Source organism: Electrophorus electricus, chromosome 20 (assembly GCF_041902795.1).
Source record: "Electrophorus electricus isolate QZ-2024a chromosome 20, ASM4190279v1, whole genome shotgun sequence".
Taxonomy (NCBI): domain Eukaryota; kingdom Metazoa; phylum Chordata; class Actinopteri; order Gymnotiformes; family Gymnotidae; genus Electrophorus; species Electrophorus electricus.
Genome location: NC_137516.1, coordinates 1,122,091 through 1,140,184, shown reverse-complemented (window position 1 = coordinate 1,140,184; position 18,094 = coordinate 1,122,091). Strand labels below are relative to the sequence as shown.

General features: G+C 46.5%; 3 protein-coding genes and 1 long non-coding RNA gene across 4 annotated transcripts; all 4 read left to right on the top strand.

Annotated features, from left to right (window-relative positions):
* Positions 1-502: 502 nt before the first annotated feature.
* LOC145652656 (uncharacterized) lies at positions 503-2,790 on the top strand. Its single transcript, XM_081703630.1, has 3 exons — positions 503-585; positions 663-718; positions 814-2,790. Exons 1-3 carry the CDS (start codon positions 569-571, stop codon positions 1,860-1,862), a joined length of 1,122 nt encoding a protein of 373 aa, XP_081559756.1. The 5' UTR covers positions 503-568; the 3' UTR covers positions 1,863-2,790.
* A 4,362-nt stretch (positions 2,791-7,152) lies between these two features.
* On the top strand, positions 7,153-9,118 carry LOC145652695 (alpha-2-macroglobulin-like). Its single transcript, XM_081703817.1, has 7 exons — positions 7,153-7,226; positions 7,607-7,790; positions 8,105-8,261; positions 8,394-8,446; positions 8,558-8,578; positions 8,708-8,876; positions 9,030-9,118. The coding sequence occupies exons 1-7, from the start codon at positions 7,153-7,155 to the stop codon at positions 9,116-9,118; spliced, it is 747 nt and encodes a 248-aa protein (XP_081559943.1).
* Positions 9,119-9,204: 86 nt separating this feature from the next.
* LOC145652622 (uncharacterized) lies at positions 9,205-10,031 on the top strand. The gene is made up of 3 exons (XR_014118895.1): positions 9,205-9,325; positions 9,714-9,828; positions 9,967-10,031. It is a non-coding gene; the product is annotated as an uncharacterized LOC145652622 (long non-coding RNA).
* A 2,605-nt stretch (positions 10,032-12,636) lies between these two features.
* LOC145652621 (alpha-2-macroglobulin-like protein 1) lies at positions 12,637-17,268 on the top strand. Its single transcript, XM_081703552.1, has 17 exons — positions 12,637-12,707; positions 12,915-13,041; positions 13,320-13,441; positions 13,789-13,840; positions 13,920-14,000; positions 14,092-14,268; positions 14,401-14,482; positions 14,616-14,772; positions 14,851-14,925; positions 15,001-15,163; positions 15,333-15,526; positions 15,917-16,132; positions 16,220-16,338; positions 16,433-16,541; positions 16,613-16,675; positions 16,802-16,907; positions 17,071-17,268. The coding sequence occupies exons 1-17, from the start codon at positions 12,705-12,707 to the stop codon at positions 17,115-17,117; spliced, it is 1,893 nt and encodes a 630-aa protein (XP_081559678.1). The 5' UTR covers positions 12,637-12,704; the 3' UTR covers positions 17,118-17,268.
* The last annotated feature ends 826 nt before the right edge of the window (positions 17,269-18,094 follow it).

Here is an 18,094-nt window from a genome sequence, read left to right as displayed (position 1 = left end):
AAAGGCAAAATACAATTTTATCTGAAAAGGATGTCAGGACATTTTGAGAATCAACCTCCATGTTAGAATTTTAATCATAATTGAGTCTGAAAGATGCTTTTGTATTCCTCACAACTCCAGCCTACATCTAAACTTCAAGACTACATGTATAAAAGGAATAGCAATGGCTCCAAACAAAAATAAAGTGTGAAATGGATATTTGCTGGATTTGAATGTTTGACAAACAAACAGCCAAACTCAATTCCATCCATGTGAGAAGGAAACAAACAAACCAGAAATGAACATTAAGGCCTGTACAATTAATGCAGCCTCTGGGACTACAGCAATATTACTGATATGCTTACTATATCTCCAAGTATTTCTAGCTCTTGTTACTCGCTCGTAGGTTCCTTTAATTGGTTAGGTAACAGCTGTAAAGAGTTTGAACTGGTGATTCTTATCAGCTAACTTTAATGAGAGGCTTAAAAGGAATGCAGACAGGAAGGGAGCTTGTGTCTGTCTGCTTCTCTCAGGGAGAAGGGTTGGTGTATGAAGCTGGGTATTGGGGTGTCCCCTGTCTAGTGGCACAATGTGGTGGCGCAGAAGGTAGTCGTGTGGTGTTACCTTGTGCATGTTTAAGACTGCAGATTATTTTCGTGTTTAAATTTCCTTTTGTCTTGTAGGCTTTGGTTACTCCTCCCTGTTGTATTTCTGCTGAGAGATGCAGAGGGGCTTGGTGGTAAGAAAGTGTTCAGATCAAGCTACAGCTAGTGATGCTTTGTGTCCATGTTCAGGAATTTAAGCAATCTCTCTGCTCTGTTCATCCCCTTGAAGTGTGGAACAAAAGATCTGCACCACACTGGTATGGTGTAGCGACATCAGCTTCTGTGGCTCAGCCCCAAGAAGTCGACTACCTACCTTATCTGACCAAGATGGAGGGCTCTCCTTCCAGTGTTGCATCCAAGCAAAGTAGCTCTGTGTTTCCTCGGCAAGGCCCGGAACCCGGTCAGACTCCGGGTGGATGGTCAAGGAGTGCTTCCAGAAGTCAAATGGATTCAAGTGCTCAGACTGCAAGTGGCTCTGCTGGGTATTACCAGTCTGTGTTCCAAGGTGGCCAGCAACTTCCTAGACTTGTAACCCAACCCCAACTGCAGGACTCTTCTGGTAGTGGTGAAACTCAGTTTCAGGGGCAGAGTGCTAATCGTGCCCTTGGCACCCCCCAGACTTCCAGTAGCCTTTTTCAACAAGGTGTCTGGCATCAGGGGTCTGCTGGCAGCTTGGACTCTGTATCCAGTGCTCAAGGTTTCCCGAGTCAGTATACTGGTTCAAGGACGCACGCTGTGTCTGTTCAATCTGCTCCCACCCATCAGGGAGACTACAGGGCCCCATCCTCAGGCCACCCAACATACCATCCTTCGAAGAAGCTCCAACCTCCTCATGTTCCCTTCCCTCAATCTCAAAGCTACACACAGCTGAAATCCAGACACTTTTCTTTGGCTAGCCACAGCGCCAGCGGGAGTTCAGGTGTAACCACTACTGGCCGACAGCCGGTCAAGGATGCGCAACAACGTGGGGCCGTTCCTTCTCGGGTTTCGAGTAGATGGCAGACGTGGAGACGGCAGACTGGCAGTGATGTTCCACAAAAAAGCAGTTACTATGCGTTTCTGCCAGCCCAGAGTGCAAGTTCTGGCTTGGGCTCCACCAGCCAACAGGGAGCTGGTTATGCTACACAAAAAAGCAGCAGTTATTATGGACTTGGGCCTGTGCAGGGTGCAAGCATGTGGCAGTCCTCTAGCCAGCAGTCTGGCAGACATGCTCCACAAACGAGCACCTACTATGGACCTTTTGTATTCCATGGGTGCAGGCACATGGCAGCCATCTAGCCCTGACCAGCCTTCAGTACAGACTGCCCAGACCCAGCTGGAGGGTTCGAGTGTGAGTTCTTGTGTGACCTCAACTAGCGGACAGCCAGTCAAAGATGAAGCACACGGAAGCTCTCATGGGACTGTTCCTTCTCGGGTTGCAAGTAGATGGCAGACATCAAGCCAACAATTTGCATCCCAGACTGGCCAGTCCCAGATGCAAGGCTCCAGTGTGAGTTCGAATGTCTTTACTAGCCAACAGTCTGCCAGTGGTGCTGCACAACAAGGCAGCCCCCATGGGTCCCCCCCCCATTGTCCGGTTGGGAGCACAGGGCAGACATTGAGCCAGCAGACTGCATTGCACACTGATCAGTCCCAGAAGGGGGTCCCAAATCCTCCCCAAACTGGATCCCACATTGTAACCTTCAACCAATACAACCCAGCAAGTCAGACCCCATCCAGCATGTATGGGTTGTCCAAAGGGCATCTTGGCACTTGCTCTAGTGGCTGGGGACAGAATGCTGTGATGCAGGCAGGTGTAAGCCAACCAGCATCTGCTGTGGATTTTAATGTGGACCAGCAATCCTCTGACGTGCACTTATCCTACACTGGTTCCCCATCAAGTGTGTCCAGTGGTTCAACCAGCTACAGCTTCACTCAGGACTTGCCTGGTCACTCCTACTACCATCACAGTAAACCCCAATTGCTTCCTACCCAGTTCAGTGGGATGGTCAAGCACTAGGGCTCAGGCTAATGCTGTTCAGCAAAAATGATGCTGAACCTGTTCTTGGTTCTTTTCAAAATAATCCTGCTTTCTTAAATAAAATGTGTTGCCAACACTGCTGTCTCTGCTTGGTTTCTGTTCAACAATGGTGTGTAAAATGTGAAGGGAACACTAGCCAAACAGACTCTGCAGTGCGTTTGGCCTTTGCTCTATGTATACATTTAGGTGGTGGTTGTGGCACTTGTTGAACTAGGACAACGCTGTAGTGGCTGGCAACACCTGTAGAAGGCTTTTGTTGTTCTTTGTGTGTTTGTTTCTCCTCTATACTGAGACTGGTTCATCACATGTTCACAATCTATTGTCTTGCAACTCTGGTCTACAGATCCCCTAGACTCGACGGTCTCACTTATTCCCAATGTTCAGCACAGACTGGTGGTAGCAGGGGGCTGGAATTGCTATCAGCTGTTCACCTTTGTGTTTTCAAATTCTCCTCCCAAGAGTCTTGTTCCCTATGGGGGGGGGGGGGGGGACGGACCTCACCTTTTGTCTGTTCTGTGGTCATTAAAACTCTCAAACCTGATCTGATATTTCTTCAGATTCATGTGTGTGTGTGTGTGTACTATCATTAATGTTGTGTTCTCTGCTAGTTTTGAGTACAAATCACTAAACTAAAATAGGCTTTCCTTACTGTTCAATAGAGGTAAGTGGACTGTAGAGCAAGGCAGGTCCTAAGGCGTGATTTGTCCTCCTTTGAAGTGTCCGTCAGACCACTGGAATGTTAGTGGTGATATTGAACAATGCAACACATCAGGCTCATTCACACACCAGCATTTTCACTGGTACATTAATATACGGACTCAGGCTTGTACATTACAGGCAGCTAGCTGTGCATTTGAGGTATGGAGAATGAAGAGTGACGTATGGTCTGGAACAGAAAAACATTCCAATAATCATTGCCTCTTTATGAATACTAGGCACTCGTCTACAGTAATACATTCAGTTCATTTCCTGTACAATATGAATATACCGTACTGAGGTGGTCCAACAGCGCTCTCTAGGGGGGAAGCACTAGTGCTCCTCTATTATTACATGCGAGGTTCTAGAACGAGCTGGACGTAGAGCTGAACACTTCTACGCCAACTAACACGTCATATATATCGCGCACATCCCAACTAGCACTTCACTCCACACTAGTATGGCTTTACAACATTGCTAGTGAGAAGTGACGTGATTAGTGCAGAATAATAACAGTGTAGAATTAGCAACTCAGTAGGCTCCCGTAACGGGTTTACAACAGTCAGTTCTCAGTAATAAGTGAACCAAACCTTGCCAATGTCTTAACATGTACTCTTCACTAGAATAAACAGTAAGGAATCAGCTTACGTCCCACACAGCACGTGGAGAACAAGGACGTCACTGGATACACGCGCTGCGACGTCTCTTCTGAACCTGTCGCCGCAGATCTCTGACGTAGTGTGTCGTCGCTCCATAATGACGTGTACCTTTAAGAGCAGTCTGTCCAACACTTGCAGTGGAAATGGAGCCTAAAAATACTTCAGAAATGATTTGCATATGGTCTGTTGGTCTACACTAACACTGCGGGTAAATTCCTTCCAAAGGTCTGCAGATACGTTTGGAAATATTGACATGTATGTAGATAGCTGCGTCAGACTTACTGCATCATATTTTGAATCTTGCTTATGAATGCTAGCAAGTCCTTGTGCACAGTGGTCTGAAATACTGGCAGAGAAAGCGGCTGTGGAGGGACGAAATGAGGCAACATTAGGACAACTTACCAAAAGCAGAAATGTTTTTAGAGCAAAGCACAGAGATGTATGGTTATTTATACATTTAACAGGTACCACTTTAGGCCTTTTAAAAAAGCAACACCACCAGTGCCAGGACAAACTACAGGTTTATTAATACAATTTAAGAACCATAAGATTAAATATAATGAGCAGAAAGTCTGGTTGTGAGTTTCAAGCACAAAGGGCTTCACAGACATTTAACGTGGACACCATCACATATGTGCATAAACCACTTCAGCAGTACAATTCGTGATAAACTACAATTTCCACACCTAGTTAAACCCTGCCATAAAATTCTACATCACAATTTCATAGAAACAGGAAACTCTCATGGCGGGAACAAAACGTGACTCCACAAAATACAAACATATTATCCCACATCACAACTAAAATTAAGGAGATCAACAAATATTAAAACATCATGTCACCTTACATCATATTCTATATTTACCAAAATTGTGCAATACACCCACCCACACCCACACTGCCTGGCCAAATAGGTAAGAGTCTCCCATTGGATAATTACTACATGGGTGAGTATGTTTCAGCTGGCAGCAAGCTATTTAACCCTAACTGATGCAGTGAGTAGCTTCTCATTTGTTAAACAACCATGTCAAAAGACACATCCTGTGGTCGTGGAAAAGATGCTAATCTGTTTCAGAAGGGTCAAATTCATGGCATGCATCAAGCAGAGAAAACCTCTAAGGAGATTGCTGAAACTAAGCAAATCGGGTTAAGAGCTGTCCAACGCATTGTTAAAAAGTGGAAGGACAGTGGGGAAACATCATCTTCGATGAAGGAATGCGGTCGGAATAAAATCTCGAATGATCGTGATCGGCGATCACTTAAACGTGTGGTGAAATCAAATCGTAGCAAAACATGTTTAATAGTGAAAGTAAGAGCATTTCCACATGCACAATGCAAAGGGAACTCAAGGCATTGGGACTAAACAGCTGCGTAGCCTTAAGAAAACCACTTGTCCGTGATTCTGACCGGCAAAAACGGCTTCAGTTTGCTAGGGAACATAAAGATTGGACCCTGGAGCAATGGAAGAAAGTCATGTGGTCTGATGAGTCCAGATTTACCCTGTTCCAGAGTGATGGGAGCATCACGGTGAGAAGAGAGGCGGCTGAAGTGATGCACCCATCACTCCTAGTGCCTACCGTACAAGCCTGTGGGGGCAGTGCTATGATCTGGGGTTGCTGCAGTTGGTCAGGTCTAGGTTCATCAACGTTATGGGCCCAAAGAATGAGGTCAGCTGACTACCCGAATATACTGAATGACCAGGTTATTCCATCAATGCATTTTTTTTCTTCCCTGATGGCACGGGCATATTCCAAGATGACTTGGCGCAATGCTCCAAATCTCCCATCATCAATACAAGATCTTGGGGAAAAATTAATGCAACTTTGGACAGAAATAAATATGGTGACTTTGCAGCAGCTTGTGGAAATGATGCCACAGCGAATGCGTGCCGTAATCAAAGCTAAAGATGGTCCAATGAAATATTAGTGTGTGTGTGTGTGTGTGTGTATTTATAATATATATATATATATATAAATAATTAGATATAGCTTATATGCGAATAACACAAAATGTCCTAAAGCGCTAAAATTTGGCCATTTTAAAATTAAAATATGAACCGCTGGGACTCATGGACAGTAATTAGACATCAATCTTGGATTAAAAAGCCCAAACTAATTGTTCGAAATGCAATATGTTGAAAAAGGAATAAGATTTCCTTTCTATAATCAGCCAACAATTTACTCTGAGTTTTTAAGTATGAATACATAACCATTAAAACATGACTCCGAACAAGTTCGACAAATGAATCGTAACAGCGCAGGAGCGACATGACAAAGCAACCGACTTTGTATTAGTCCATATTCTCTAAACACTTACTGAGAGAGCCTTACCTAGTTATTCTTATTAACACAAGTGAAGAACTGAAAAGGATAACAAAAGAACAACACACACAAACTGACAAAACAATCTGCAAAATAATCACTTTCTCTAGTTTTGTATGTGTTTGAGTAAAAAGAACAATTCTAACGGCCAACAGATACATTTAGCTGACACTTTTATCCAAAGCAACTTACAATTATGACTGAGTACAGCTTGAGCAATGGCGAGTTAAGGGCCTTGCTCAGGGGCCCAACAGAGGCAATTTGGCAGTGAACCAGCAATGTTCCATTTACAAGTAACCTCGACCACTGAGCTACTGCTATCAAACATTATCACATAGAACATTTATAACAAAAGAACAAAAAAAGATAATGTTTTCAGACCTTGACTAAAACAAATTCATTTTTAAAAAACACAATACTACTGTTTTGACTCAGAAATAGTTCAGAAATCAACATGTGGTGAAACGACTCGTTTCATCGAAGCCTTCGTGCATATTAGTATGCGCTCCACCCGTCTCGCACATTGCTCGTTAAACCGATTTGGTTTAGGAGATCGCCTCATCAGTACCTCATTAAATAGATTTGGTTTAGTAGATAGCCTAATCAGTACCTCGTTGAGTAGATTTGGGTTTTTTGTCATTGAATGACAACATTGAGGAGAAATTCAGTCGTGGATAGGCTGTGAGAGTGACGCTAAATGCTCCAACCCAATTAACTCAAACTTTGACCGAACTGATAGGTTATTTGATAAGTGGCGCAGTAGCTAGGGCAGGGCTCAAAGACTTTTCCCCTGTGAAGGGGAGGGGCTTATTATTTATAGCATGAGCTCCCAGGCGGTCTGATTGTCTGGTGGTGGTGGAGTTGCGGTCAGGATGCAGCGCTCCGTGGTGTTTGCCACTGTGCTTCTGCTCCTCCACAGGGCTGTTGCCTTTTTCTCTAATGACACGTATGAGTGTTTATTCTTTCTCTCATATCTGTGTTTGTTACATTTGTGGTAGTATTTGTTGGTTTAAAGTAAGCTGTAGGTCTCTAAATTTGTCTGTATTATTTATAGGATTGCCTATTTGTTTACTTTGGGCCAACATGATGGATTAAAATGCATGCCACAAAAACAAAACAAAAAACCCCCCCAATTCTCAGTTTTGCTGTATTTTTCACTTGTGCCAGGTTTCATGAGTAATTGGATGATGACAATAATACAGATATTATGCAAGTTGCTATACAAAAATTGGAGGCCTATTTAATGGTTTCCATGGATGGGCAGTGTGGATTTAGGTCTTTCTAATCAACCGTATGTCAACTGGTTTTATCTCTGTTCCCCTTCAGGATTTACCTGTTGACTGCCAATTCCCAGCCTGTAGGGGGCAGTACTGAGACACTGTGTGTCCATGTCCACACCGCCCAAAAAAGCTTATTGTTACATGTGACTCTGGAACACGGGCAAACCAGCAAGACTCTTCTGAGCCAGACTGTTGTAAGCCAAGACCACTACCAGTGTGTTTCCTTTAAGGTCCGTACCCTCACTGTCTACAACATATTAAAGCCACAAAGAAACTGGTTTTTAATCAAGCAGAGCCCCATGTGAAAATGGAGCCTTTACTAGAAAGGTCTTTTGACTTGGCTTGTGTCCCAATTTTATCCCAGTTTACATCTCTCATTCCTTTTGTAGTTTTGGTCTGTTTTTTGAACATGTTCTCTGTGTAAGTTGCTTGTACAAGCACACATGTGGGTGATTGAGGAATATCAGAGACCCTCTGTATCTGCACATCAGATTAGAAGAGGTTTTCTGGGTTCACTTTGCTAGTTTCTTTCTTCATTAAACAGGTTCCTGCTGTAAGCATAGATACAGAAGCATCCATTGTCTTTGAGGTAAAAGGGAAAACTACATTCCTAAATGGGACAACAAAGATCCTCATAAAACCTCCTGCTCAGCTGACCATCATTGCAACAGACAAACCCTTGTACAAACCAGGACAGACAGGTATTGTTGGTGGTTTTGGACTGGGGTTTCCTAAAGGAGGTGCAGGGGGAACTCGACAGCCATGGATCTAAACCGGTCTCTTTCTGAGTGTTTGGAGGGTCAGCAGTATTGATGCTGTCTTTCTCTCTACAGTGAAAATCCGGATAGTGTCTCTGGATTCCAACTTCCTCACCTACAATGGGATGGTAAGGGAGTGAAATGTGCAGTTTTTCAAGTTGTTCCATAAAATAAAAGGACTGTTGCAGCAGTGTATGCCACTGATGTGAAGTGTGTGTGTGTCTCTCTCTCTCTCTCAGTTCTCAACAGTGGAGCTGCAGGTATGAAGTGTGCAATATGCATCATCACTCTGTATGTATTTACTGATTCTGGAACTGTGTCCTGGTTGCTATGGAAATTCTTTGCTCATAGTATATTTGAGGATCATTGCATGCTGCTGCTGTCTGTAGGACCCCAACTCCAACCGTATTGGTCAGTGGCTGAACATGTCCACATCCAGCGGCTTCCTGGATCTGTCGTATCCCGTAAGCCCCGAGGCTGCAGAGGGATTCTATGTCATCACTGCCTGGAATGAGGGGAATGAACCAATCACGCAAGACTTTGAAATCAAGAAATATGGTCAGGCGCAGCACGGTTTTCAGTTGGGATTTAATGATCAGTGTTTGGGACAGTATGTTTAACTTGTCTTGAGGGGCTCATCTTAAGAATTCTTTAATGAAGTAAGGCAAAGGTTTGATGTGGGTTTAATATTTTGAAACCCCTCCCCCATAGTGCTGCCAAAGTTTGAAGTAACCATAGAGCTTCCTCCAGTCATAACCGTTCTGGACACTAAGGTCACGCTCAAAGTGTGTGCAAAGTAAGAGCCATTTAAACCTTGAGACTGAACCACCTGGCGCAACATTATGTATTCCTTACTCCACAACCTCCACCCTGGCTGTAGGTATACTTATGGGAAACCAGTGATGGGGTCTGCGACTGCCGTGGTCTGCCGCAGAAGTTACGGATACTGGTGGTTTGCGCCAGGCCCTGCACAGCTCCCAGACATCTGTAGAACTTTTACCATGAAGGTTGGTCCACTTGGTCACCTGTTCCTGCAGATGGTATTGAGAAGCTTCTAAGAAACGTCTAGTCATTTAACCTTCATTGTTTTTAAAGAGACTTTTGCCACCAAAAAGTAGCAAATCGTACAAAAGAAAGGAAAGCTCCCTTCATAAGTATTGAGACTTCCTCAGATTGCTTTGTAGTCCTCAAGTGAAGCAGTTTATGCCCCATGGAGGTGGCCATGTGTTAAAATGGGTTTAGTACAGAAGCTGAGACTTCTAGGTATAATGTGAAGAATCATTGGCGAAATTTCATATGAGGGAAAAGGTACCTGAACGATCTGTTTGGGTATTTTCTTGGGCAGTAATTGTTCTACAGTGTTTCTGAACTCTGTCTGGTCCATATTTACTCTAGACTGACAGGACAGGCTGCGGGTCCTACATCGTTGACCTGAGTGACTTTGCACTGAATGATACACGATATGAAGACATTATTAATGTTGATGCTGAACTGGAGGAATATGGGACAGGTGAGGTTTTCCCACTCTCTGACCCCTTAATGGCTTTAAAAATAAGTGACTGAATATTTGAAAAGGTTTTCTTTACTTGCAAAATGGTCCAAGTGAATGCAGACATTTGTTTGAAAGAGGTGTGTGTTTCAACCACAGGAGTGGTCCTGTCGGGGTCTGGAAGCTCTACTGTTACAAGTGACATCGTCACTCTCACCTTTGTGGACGCTCCGGACACGTTCAGGCTTGGGTTGACCTACAAAGGAAAGGTAATTACTGGTCCTTTTTTTTAATGGTTTGCAATACCTGGCGTGAACTGTGTGCTGTTTAGGGGTCAACATGTAGCACAAGTTTCAGACGGTTGGTTTGGTGGGGGGTGTTTTTTAAATCCGTCTTAGATTAAAGCCACTGGTCCAGACTCCGCTCCTATGAAGAATGAATCGGTGTATCTGGTTGTGAATTATGCTGGGAACAAAAACGCAAGCTGGAAGTTGGTTACCGATGGCAACGGTGTCGCCCCCTTCTCCTTAGACACGCGTTCATGGGGTTCACAATCCGTCTCTCTTGAGGTCTGTGAAGTCCGCCTTTTGTTGGAAAGGGTTCTTGTAAGTGTTACAAGCATAATCAATGTCTTGCCTTGTCTGACCCTTCTAAATGTGTCCCTTTTCTTTCTCCTCATAATAGGCCCAATATCTTGAGGAAAAGAAACCACTTGGAAATATGGCCAACATGAGAACACCAAACTACCTCTTTGCTTACCTGTTGGTTCAGCCCTTCTACTCCCAAAGCAGAAGTTTCCTGGCACTGCAGCGCCCGCTGGAGGTGTTCAGGTGTAATGGACATGCTACAGCACTGGTTCAGTACATCATACAGGGCAATGCACTGGAACCAACCCAACTCTCCCTAGATTTCTTCTACATGGTACGATCTACTGTCAGGTCACCATTTGCAAACTTGCAGCATATTGGTCTCCAGAAATCTGATTTTAACTTGGACTCCCGCCCCCCAATTTCTTGTCCTGTTGGACATGCTGTTTTGGAAGGCGTTTGTGAACACAATCTCCGTTGGGTGTGCAGGTGATGTCCCGGGGCAGGATGGTGCAGACAGGAAGCATCTCTGTGGCTGTACAACCAGAGAGAGGTCCATGCACACTTGCACTGTAGCCACAACACGGCCTCATCCTGTTGAAATGGATGTAGAGCTCAATTGTAACTGTTGGATGTGCACACCTGATTCTTCCGTTTTGATTTGAAAGATGACGAAACAAAAGGGCTCAAGTTGGGCCTGGGAAACTCTGGAGGGCTCTGAAGCTCCAGGACTGATGCCCTTTCTGCTCTAGGTGCTGTGTTCTAACTGTCCTGTGTGTGTGTAACAGAGAACCGAGGAGGAGTGGTGGTGCCCCTCCAGGATGTGCGTGCTCTGTCTCCGCTCGTCCAGGTAGTGGTGTACGCCATGCTCCCGAGAGGGGAGGTGGTAGCCGACAGCATGGACTTCCCCGTTGAGCTGTGTCTGGCTAACGAGGTCAGAATGTCACAATGTTCTAGTGGTCTTGTGAAGTAAAATGTTGCCGTGGCTGGTCTCCACTTCATAAGAAGCTGTATCCATTTACAGTGTAGCTTGAGGTTCTCACTAGTCTCTCATGGTCTCCCAGGTGTCTCTGAATTTCTCTTCTCCTGTGGAGCTGCCCGGGAGTTCTGTGGAGTTGATGCTGAAGGCTCGCCCAGGCTCGCTGTGCTCCGTGAGGGCCATCGATCGGAGCCTGTTGCTGCTCAGCCCGGACAAGGAGCTCAGCATTGAATCTGTACGTTCATACCGAAGCCCTAAAGCTCCAGGGTGCTCAGGTCTGTTCCAGCTGAGCCACCCACCTGCAGAGCTCTGATCCAACACTTGTGCAGATGTTCTCCAGAACCCGCATTAACCTGATCAGGGTTGAACTCCAATTCAGCAGCAGCCCACCAATACTTGGATCAAATGCTTTCTCTTGCTCGGCTCATATTTTGCACAGTTGTGCAGCTGTTAAACGCTCATCGAGTCCTATGGCTGACTCTCGCATCTCATGTCATCCTAGGTCTTTAAGCTGCTCCCTGTCTACAAGTTGTCTGGATACCCAGATGGCACTGAAGACTTCTACCCTTGCTCTGAGATGCCACCTCGCCTGCCAAAGCCTCTATTAAATGCAAGACTCGCCTTCCCTGGTCCATACAATGGGAACGTTGATGTGTACCATGTCTTCAAAGTAAGAAATAGTTTTGGCACCCAGGGTTTGTAGTTGATATATGCTGTTGTTTGAAACACTGTTCCCTTTTCTCAGGATGCTGGAATCAAGACCATTACCAATGTTGACCTAAGAAAGCCCTTTGACTGCAGGACTTTGTGGCAATTTGGCTGTAAGTGGCATGAAGTCCTTTTGAGTGAAGAAATGCATATTGTATCCGATATTGAAGAAATATTCTCTCAACAGTTGAAAACGTAGCCTTTGCCAAAGAACTTCCTGTAGGCTCTGGTGAGACTCCCTCAGACCAAAACCCACCAGCCGCCACGGTCCGCAGATACTTCCCAGAGACTTGGATCTGGGACCTTGTTTATGTGGGGTGGGTACACCTGGGCTGTGGCTCAAACCTGTTGCCACCAAATGCAGTGGCCTCGTCTGACCAGTTTTCCTTCTCCTCACCAGGACGTCTGGGTTTACTAGGGTCAACGAGACCGTCCCAGACACCATCACCACGTGGGAGGGAGGCGCATTTTGTACATCTCCGGTCGGGTTTGGCGTGGCCCCAAAAGTCGACCTCACGGCCTTCCAGCCTTTCTTCGTGAGCCTGACCCTGCCCTACTCCATCGTCCGTGGAGAGGTGTTCACGCTCAAGGCCACAGTCTTCAACTACCTCCCCTCCTGCATCATGGTAAGTGGTCCCAGTGTCTCCATCCCCCTATGGGACAGAGGAGCTGATTATCCCCACGGTAATTCCTACTTGACTGTTCACTGAGCAGTGAGTCCCCACTTATGGCTCGTGTGTGGAGGTTTTGTGCTGGAAGTACCTGTGAGCCACATGGAATGCAGGGGCAGTTGTACAGTGCTGGGCTCTGACGCACTGCATGTGTGTTTAAAGGTACAAGTGATGCTGGCATCCTCAAATCAGTTCTCAGTCCAACCCTGCAAGAGCTGCATTTACACACACTGCCTCTGTGCTGACGACGGCTGGACCTTCACGTGGGTCGTCACGCCCTCCGTGTTGGGTAAGTCTGACGTCAGCTGAAATTGGAAGACTGGACATGTATTTTTATCCACATATTTAAGAAGCGGATTGGAATGTGGAATTGCTGAGGTTGGCGGCAACAGCTGTCTAGCAGTAATGCTCTTCATTTGTGTTCCACTATTGCAGCCTTCTCAGAAGGCACATTCCAACTTGCAAAAATGTGTTGAGTAGCGTTACTGCTCTTTCTGGATGTACAATTATGCATTTCATTAAGTAGCTTGACGTTTCCAATGCCCAATTTGGGGGGGTGTATTGTAGGTGAGGTGGTCTTCACAGTGACTGCAGAAGCAGTACAGACATCTGCACTGTGTGGGAATCGGGTGACCGGTGTGCCGGAGAAAGGACGTATGGACACGGTGGTTCAGACCCTGCTGGTGGAGGTGAGTTCCATTGGGGTCTCCTCCACCCTGAAGAGCCCCAGTAACCACAACTCCCCTTACTGGAGTCTGCCAGTAGCTGTACGCTTCTGAGCATTTGAACACTGCTGGAACGATATGAATACCAAACTTGGTTGGGTGGCTATTCTCCTCAGTCGGATGGGTGTGTGTGTGTGTGTGTGTGTGTATATCTTGCACACCAAACCCCCCTTTTTTTTTTTGTGTGGTTCCAGGTAGTCTGTACTGTGATGGGTGGGGTTGTTCACTGTTAACTTGACAGAAGGATACTGAGCAGACTAAAGGGTTTTGTTCTGGTGGTTCTGACTGCATACTACTTCTTCCTCTGACAGGCAGAGGGCACCAAACAATCCAACGCTTACAATGAGCTCCTCTGTCCTGCAGGTCTGTAGTCCAACAATGTTCTCACTTGGGTTGGTGAGTGAGATGATGTCTCTCTGATGGCCCTTTTCCCATCCTCTAGGTGTTGTGGAGAGAAATGTTACACTGAAGTTGCCTAAAGTGATTGTGCAGGGTTCCCCCACTGCCTTTGTCTCTGTGCTGGGTGAGGACACTTGCAGCTACACACCCATTCATTTGGAATTGAACAAGGTCTTGCGTATGGACACGCACAATTCTGGTGACTCTCTCTGCAGGAGATCTGATGGGCCATGCGCTGCAGAACCTGGACAACCTGCTGGCCATGCCGTACGGCTGCGGTGAACAGAACATGCTGCTCTTTGCCCCCGACATCTTCATCCTGGGGTACTTGGAGAGCAGCGGCCAGCTGACGCCCGCCATCAGGAGCAAAGCCACCTCCTTCCTGCTGAGTGGTGAGGGCACACACCAGTGGCTCCCAGACTGTGTGCAGGATACCTGGGGGGGTGGTTTGATTTTCTGCAGTTTATTCTGGACCTTTTGGCAGCATGAGCCGAGCAGCCTGTTTCTCCCCATGACTGATGCAGGCTACCAGAGAGAGCTGACCTACAAGCATGAGGATGGATCGTACAGTGCCTTTGGGACCTCCGACAACTCGGGCAACACCTGGTCAGTCTCGCACAAACCAGATGGTTCCTGTACAGCTCTCAAATGACACCAGACCCCTGGCCGTGTTATGGATGGCTCTTATTGAAATGAATGAATATAAAAATCAGAAGCTCCCTGGTGTCTGTGTACTCAGGCTCACTGCGTTCGTGATGAAGTCTTTCGAAAGCGCAAAGCAATACATCTTTATCGATCAGACGGTCATCGATCAGGCCAAGACTTGGCTGGGCAACAAGCAGCAGCTAAACGGCTGTTTTGCCTCAGTGGGCAACCTCATCCATGTGGACATGCAGGTCAGGACTCTGCAGTGCAGCAGATGTGTGGTGCAGCACTCCTGTGAGCCGGCTGGCTGACTTTGCGCTCTTACCCAGGGTGGAGTGAACGATGAGGTGACCCTCTCGGCGTACGTCACAGCTGCTCTACTGGAGTTGGGCACCCAGAGGACAGTGAGTGCTCCCCTTCCTCAAACGGTTCCCTCTAGTAGTCTGTGTGAACATGCCTTACTGTGTTTGCCATGGTAGGACCCCATGGTTTCCAAGGGTTTGGACTGCCTGAGGAACATCTCTGCACAGGTGAACTCCACCTATGCCATCGCCCTCCTCTCCTACACCTTCACACTAGCTGGAGACCAGGTGATGAGAGGAACCCTGCTCTCCCGCCTGAACCAGCGAGCCGTAGTGACAGGTCAGACTTGCCCAATTTGACCTTCACTGGATGTTGGTATCTGGCTGAGAACTGGCGTGTTTTGGAGGCTGCATGTGTCCATAAATACAGAGCAATTATGGTGATGGTTGGCTGGTATTTACCGGAGAATCTTGGCCGAGTGGGCTCGGTGCTTTTCTGTCTCCTTCAGTGGATGGGCGGCACTGGGGCAGTGGACGTGTTGGGACGGTGACGGACTCTCTGGACGTGGAGACGACCTCCTACGTGCTCTTGGCTGTGCTCTCTGGACCCCTGCTGCCCCAGTTTGAGCTGGGCTACAGTGCCAGCATCGTCCGCTGGCTGGGCCAGCAGCAGAACGCCTTTGGCGGTTTCGCGTCTACGCAGGTAGTGCCCCCCCTTCGCACCGCCAGCTCAAATATTGTCACTTTGTAGCCCGGCGTGAGTATGATCTTTGGCTCTGCTAATAGTTGGCTCGCTTGATTCAGTTTCTCGAGATGTTTACACCTCAACAGCCACCTTTTAATTCTTGCGGATGCTCTTATCCAGAGCGCCATAGCCACCGCTGCCCTGAGCACGTGTGTAAGGTACTTGACTTGTAATTGGCTAAATGTGCTTTCATTTCCTCATGGGATGCATCCTAGCCAGTACAGTAGGTTGGAGCAAGATACCAATGAACGCGAATACTCTAGTCCTTCTTGTTTGTTGGATGACATCAGTGTAAAACCATACCCTAGAAGAAATGCCTCCTGTTTTGAATCCCTTTTCTCTGCCCAGGACACTGTAGTGGCTCTTCAGGCTCTGGCAAAATACAGCACTGCCACCTACAGTACAACAGGCACCATTGCGGTGACTGTGACGTCACCCCTCGGCTCGAAGACCCAGTTCACGGTGAACCAGAGCAACAGACTGCTGTACCAGCAGATCCAGCTGCAGGAAGTGACTGGGGTGTACAACGTCAGGGCATCAGGCCAAGGCTGTGTGTTTGTGCAGGTCAGTCTGGTGCCCCTTGGTGTAGAGATGCTTGAAGAGCTTCTTGGGTGTAAAAATGACTCTGGGGTACTTGTATTTCTCCTCCAGTTCACCCAGCACTACAACATCCCGCCTCCCAATGACTTCTCCTCCTTCAGTATCGCGGTCAACACAAGCTCAAACTGCAGTGCCCCAAACCTGTCTGTGGGGGTCACTGTGACTGTCAGGTGAGCTCTACTAGAGCACAAGAGGAAAGGATGGCTTTGGATGTATAAAGTCTGTCCATGTAACCCTGTGACTTTGCTTTAATTCACCTTTCAGGTATAACGGTAACAGGACTGAGACGGACATGGTGGTCATCGAGGTCAAGCTGCTGTCTGGCTTCAGTCTGGTTGAGGGGTCACTGATGCCAGTAGCTGGCTCTACAGAGGTAACTTTGACCTCACTGAAAATACCCATCATGCATTAGCTGGTCTGCTCACAAAGAACCTGTGTCTACAGGTGAAAGGCACTGTAAAACGCGTGGATCCAACGGAGAGAAACGTAGTCATCTACCTGAACGGGGTAAGAACAGGCTTTCGCCAGATCAACTTGCTTGTAAGATGAACAGTGTGTGTCGGAGGCCACCGTTACCATGGTGTTTGTCCCATCATTTTGTATGGTGACTGCATCGGTCTCCCTTTTCCCCAGCTGAAGAAGGGAGAGACCAAGACCTACACTCTGGTTATCCAGCAGGACATAGCAGTGCAGAACCTGAAGCCAGCTGTGGTGAAGATCTACGACTACTACCAGCCCAGTAAGAACCAGTCCTGTTATCTTCCGAAACCGTCATGGAAGATGAGGGAGAGGGTTGGATAGAAATGACCAATATGCAATTAAGGACAAGGATCATATGAACTGAATTCGAATGTCCGCCTGTGTAGTATGAATAAGAACCGGTTTTCCTTTCTCTCCTGTAGGTGATGTGGCCGTTACACAATACACGTCTCCATGTAACGAACGGTAGACCACGTGCCCTGCTGCCTGCACTAATGTTGGCCATGTTGTACTGCATTGTACCAGGAGAATCTGTCCCTTTACCTGAAGTGTAAATCGGCTCTAATGCTACTGGGTGACTGTTGTGTAATTACTCGGTTGTATTGAAATAAATTCTCTTGTGCAGTGTACAAATGCCTTGGTGGGGGGTTTTTGTGGTCTTCACCAGTGTTCCCTCATCTGCCTGAGCGCTCTTGTTACTGGATCACTGCTCAGCATAACTTGCCATTCAGAGCAAGACTAGTCATAAATTGAACATTGGTGGGGAGGGTCACAGGGAATTCACTCTCTCATGAGGAGAGAATTGAGGGACAAAGTATACTAATGCTCAGAAATCTATGGATTTGTAAGAAGACGAGTCCAGATATTGTGACCAGGTACACTTGGGTGTGCATCAAGGACCTCCACTTCTGTCCTGTTCCATCTACTAATCTCCTTCTCAGTGGTTTAGTTGACACTAAAGCCATTTATCATACAGGTACAGCTACACAGGATATATGAATATACAATAAATTAAACCTGCTGCTACTCTACATGTTCACATGCATCACTACAATGACTGACTGACGCATTAGACTTCATGTGGGATTTCTAATGTAACTAAATATCAAAACAATGTTCACCATCATATCCAACTAACATTGTTGGATTCTGCATGGACCACCACAAACTCGGAACTGTACAGTACATCATCCCCCCCCCCCCCCACCAGATCTCTATCAGGTCCTGTAAAATACACAGTGCACTTCTCACTTTAAAGAGAGATAAACACGGAGAAGCGTCCACGCTGTGTCTGTTTAAAGGGAGTAAACATGTTCATTTGACATTGATAAGGTCAGTGTAATACATTTTCATGGAAAGGCAAAATACAATTTTATCTGAAAAGGATGTCAGGACATTTTGAGAATCAACCTCCATGTTAGAATTTTAATCATAATTGAGTCTGAA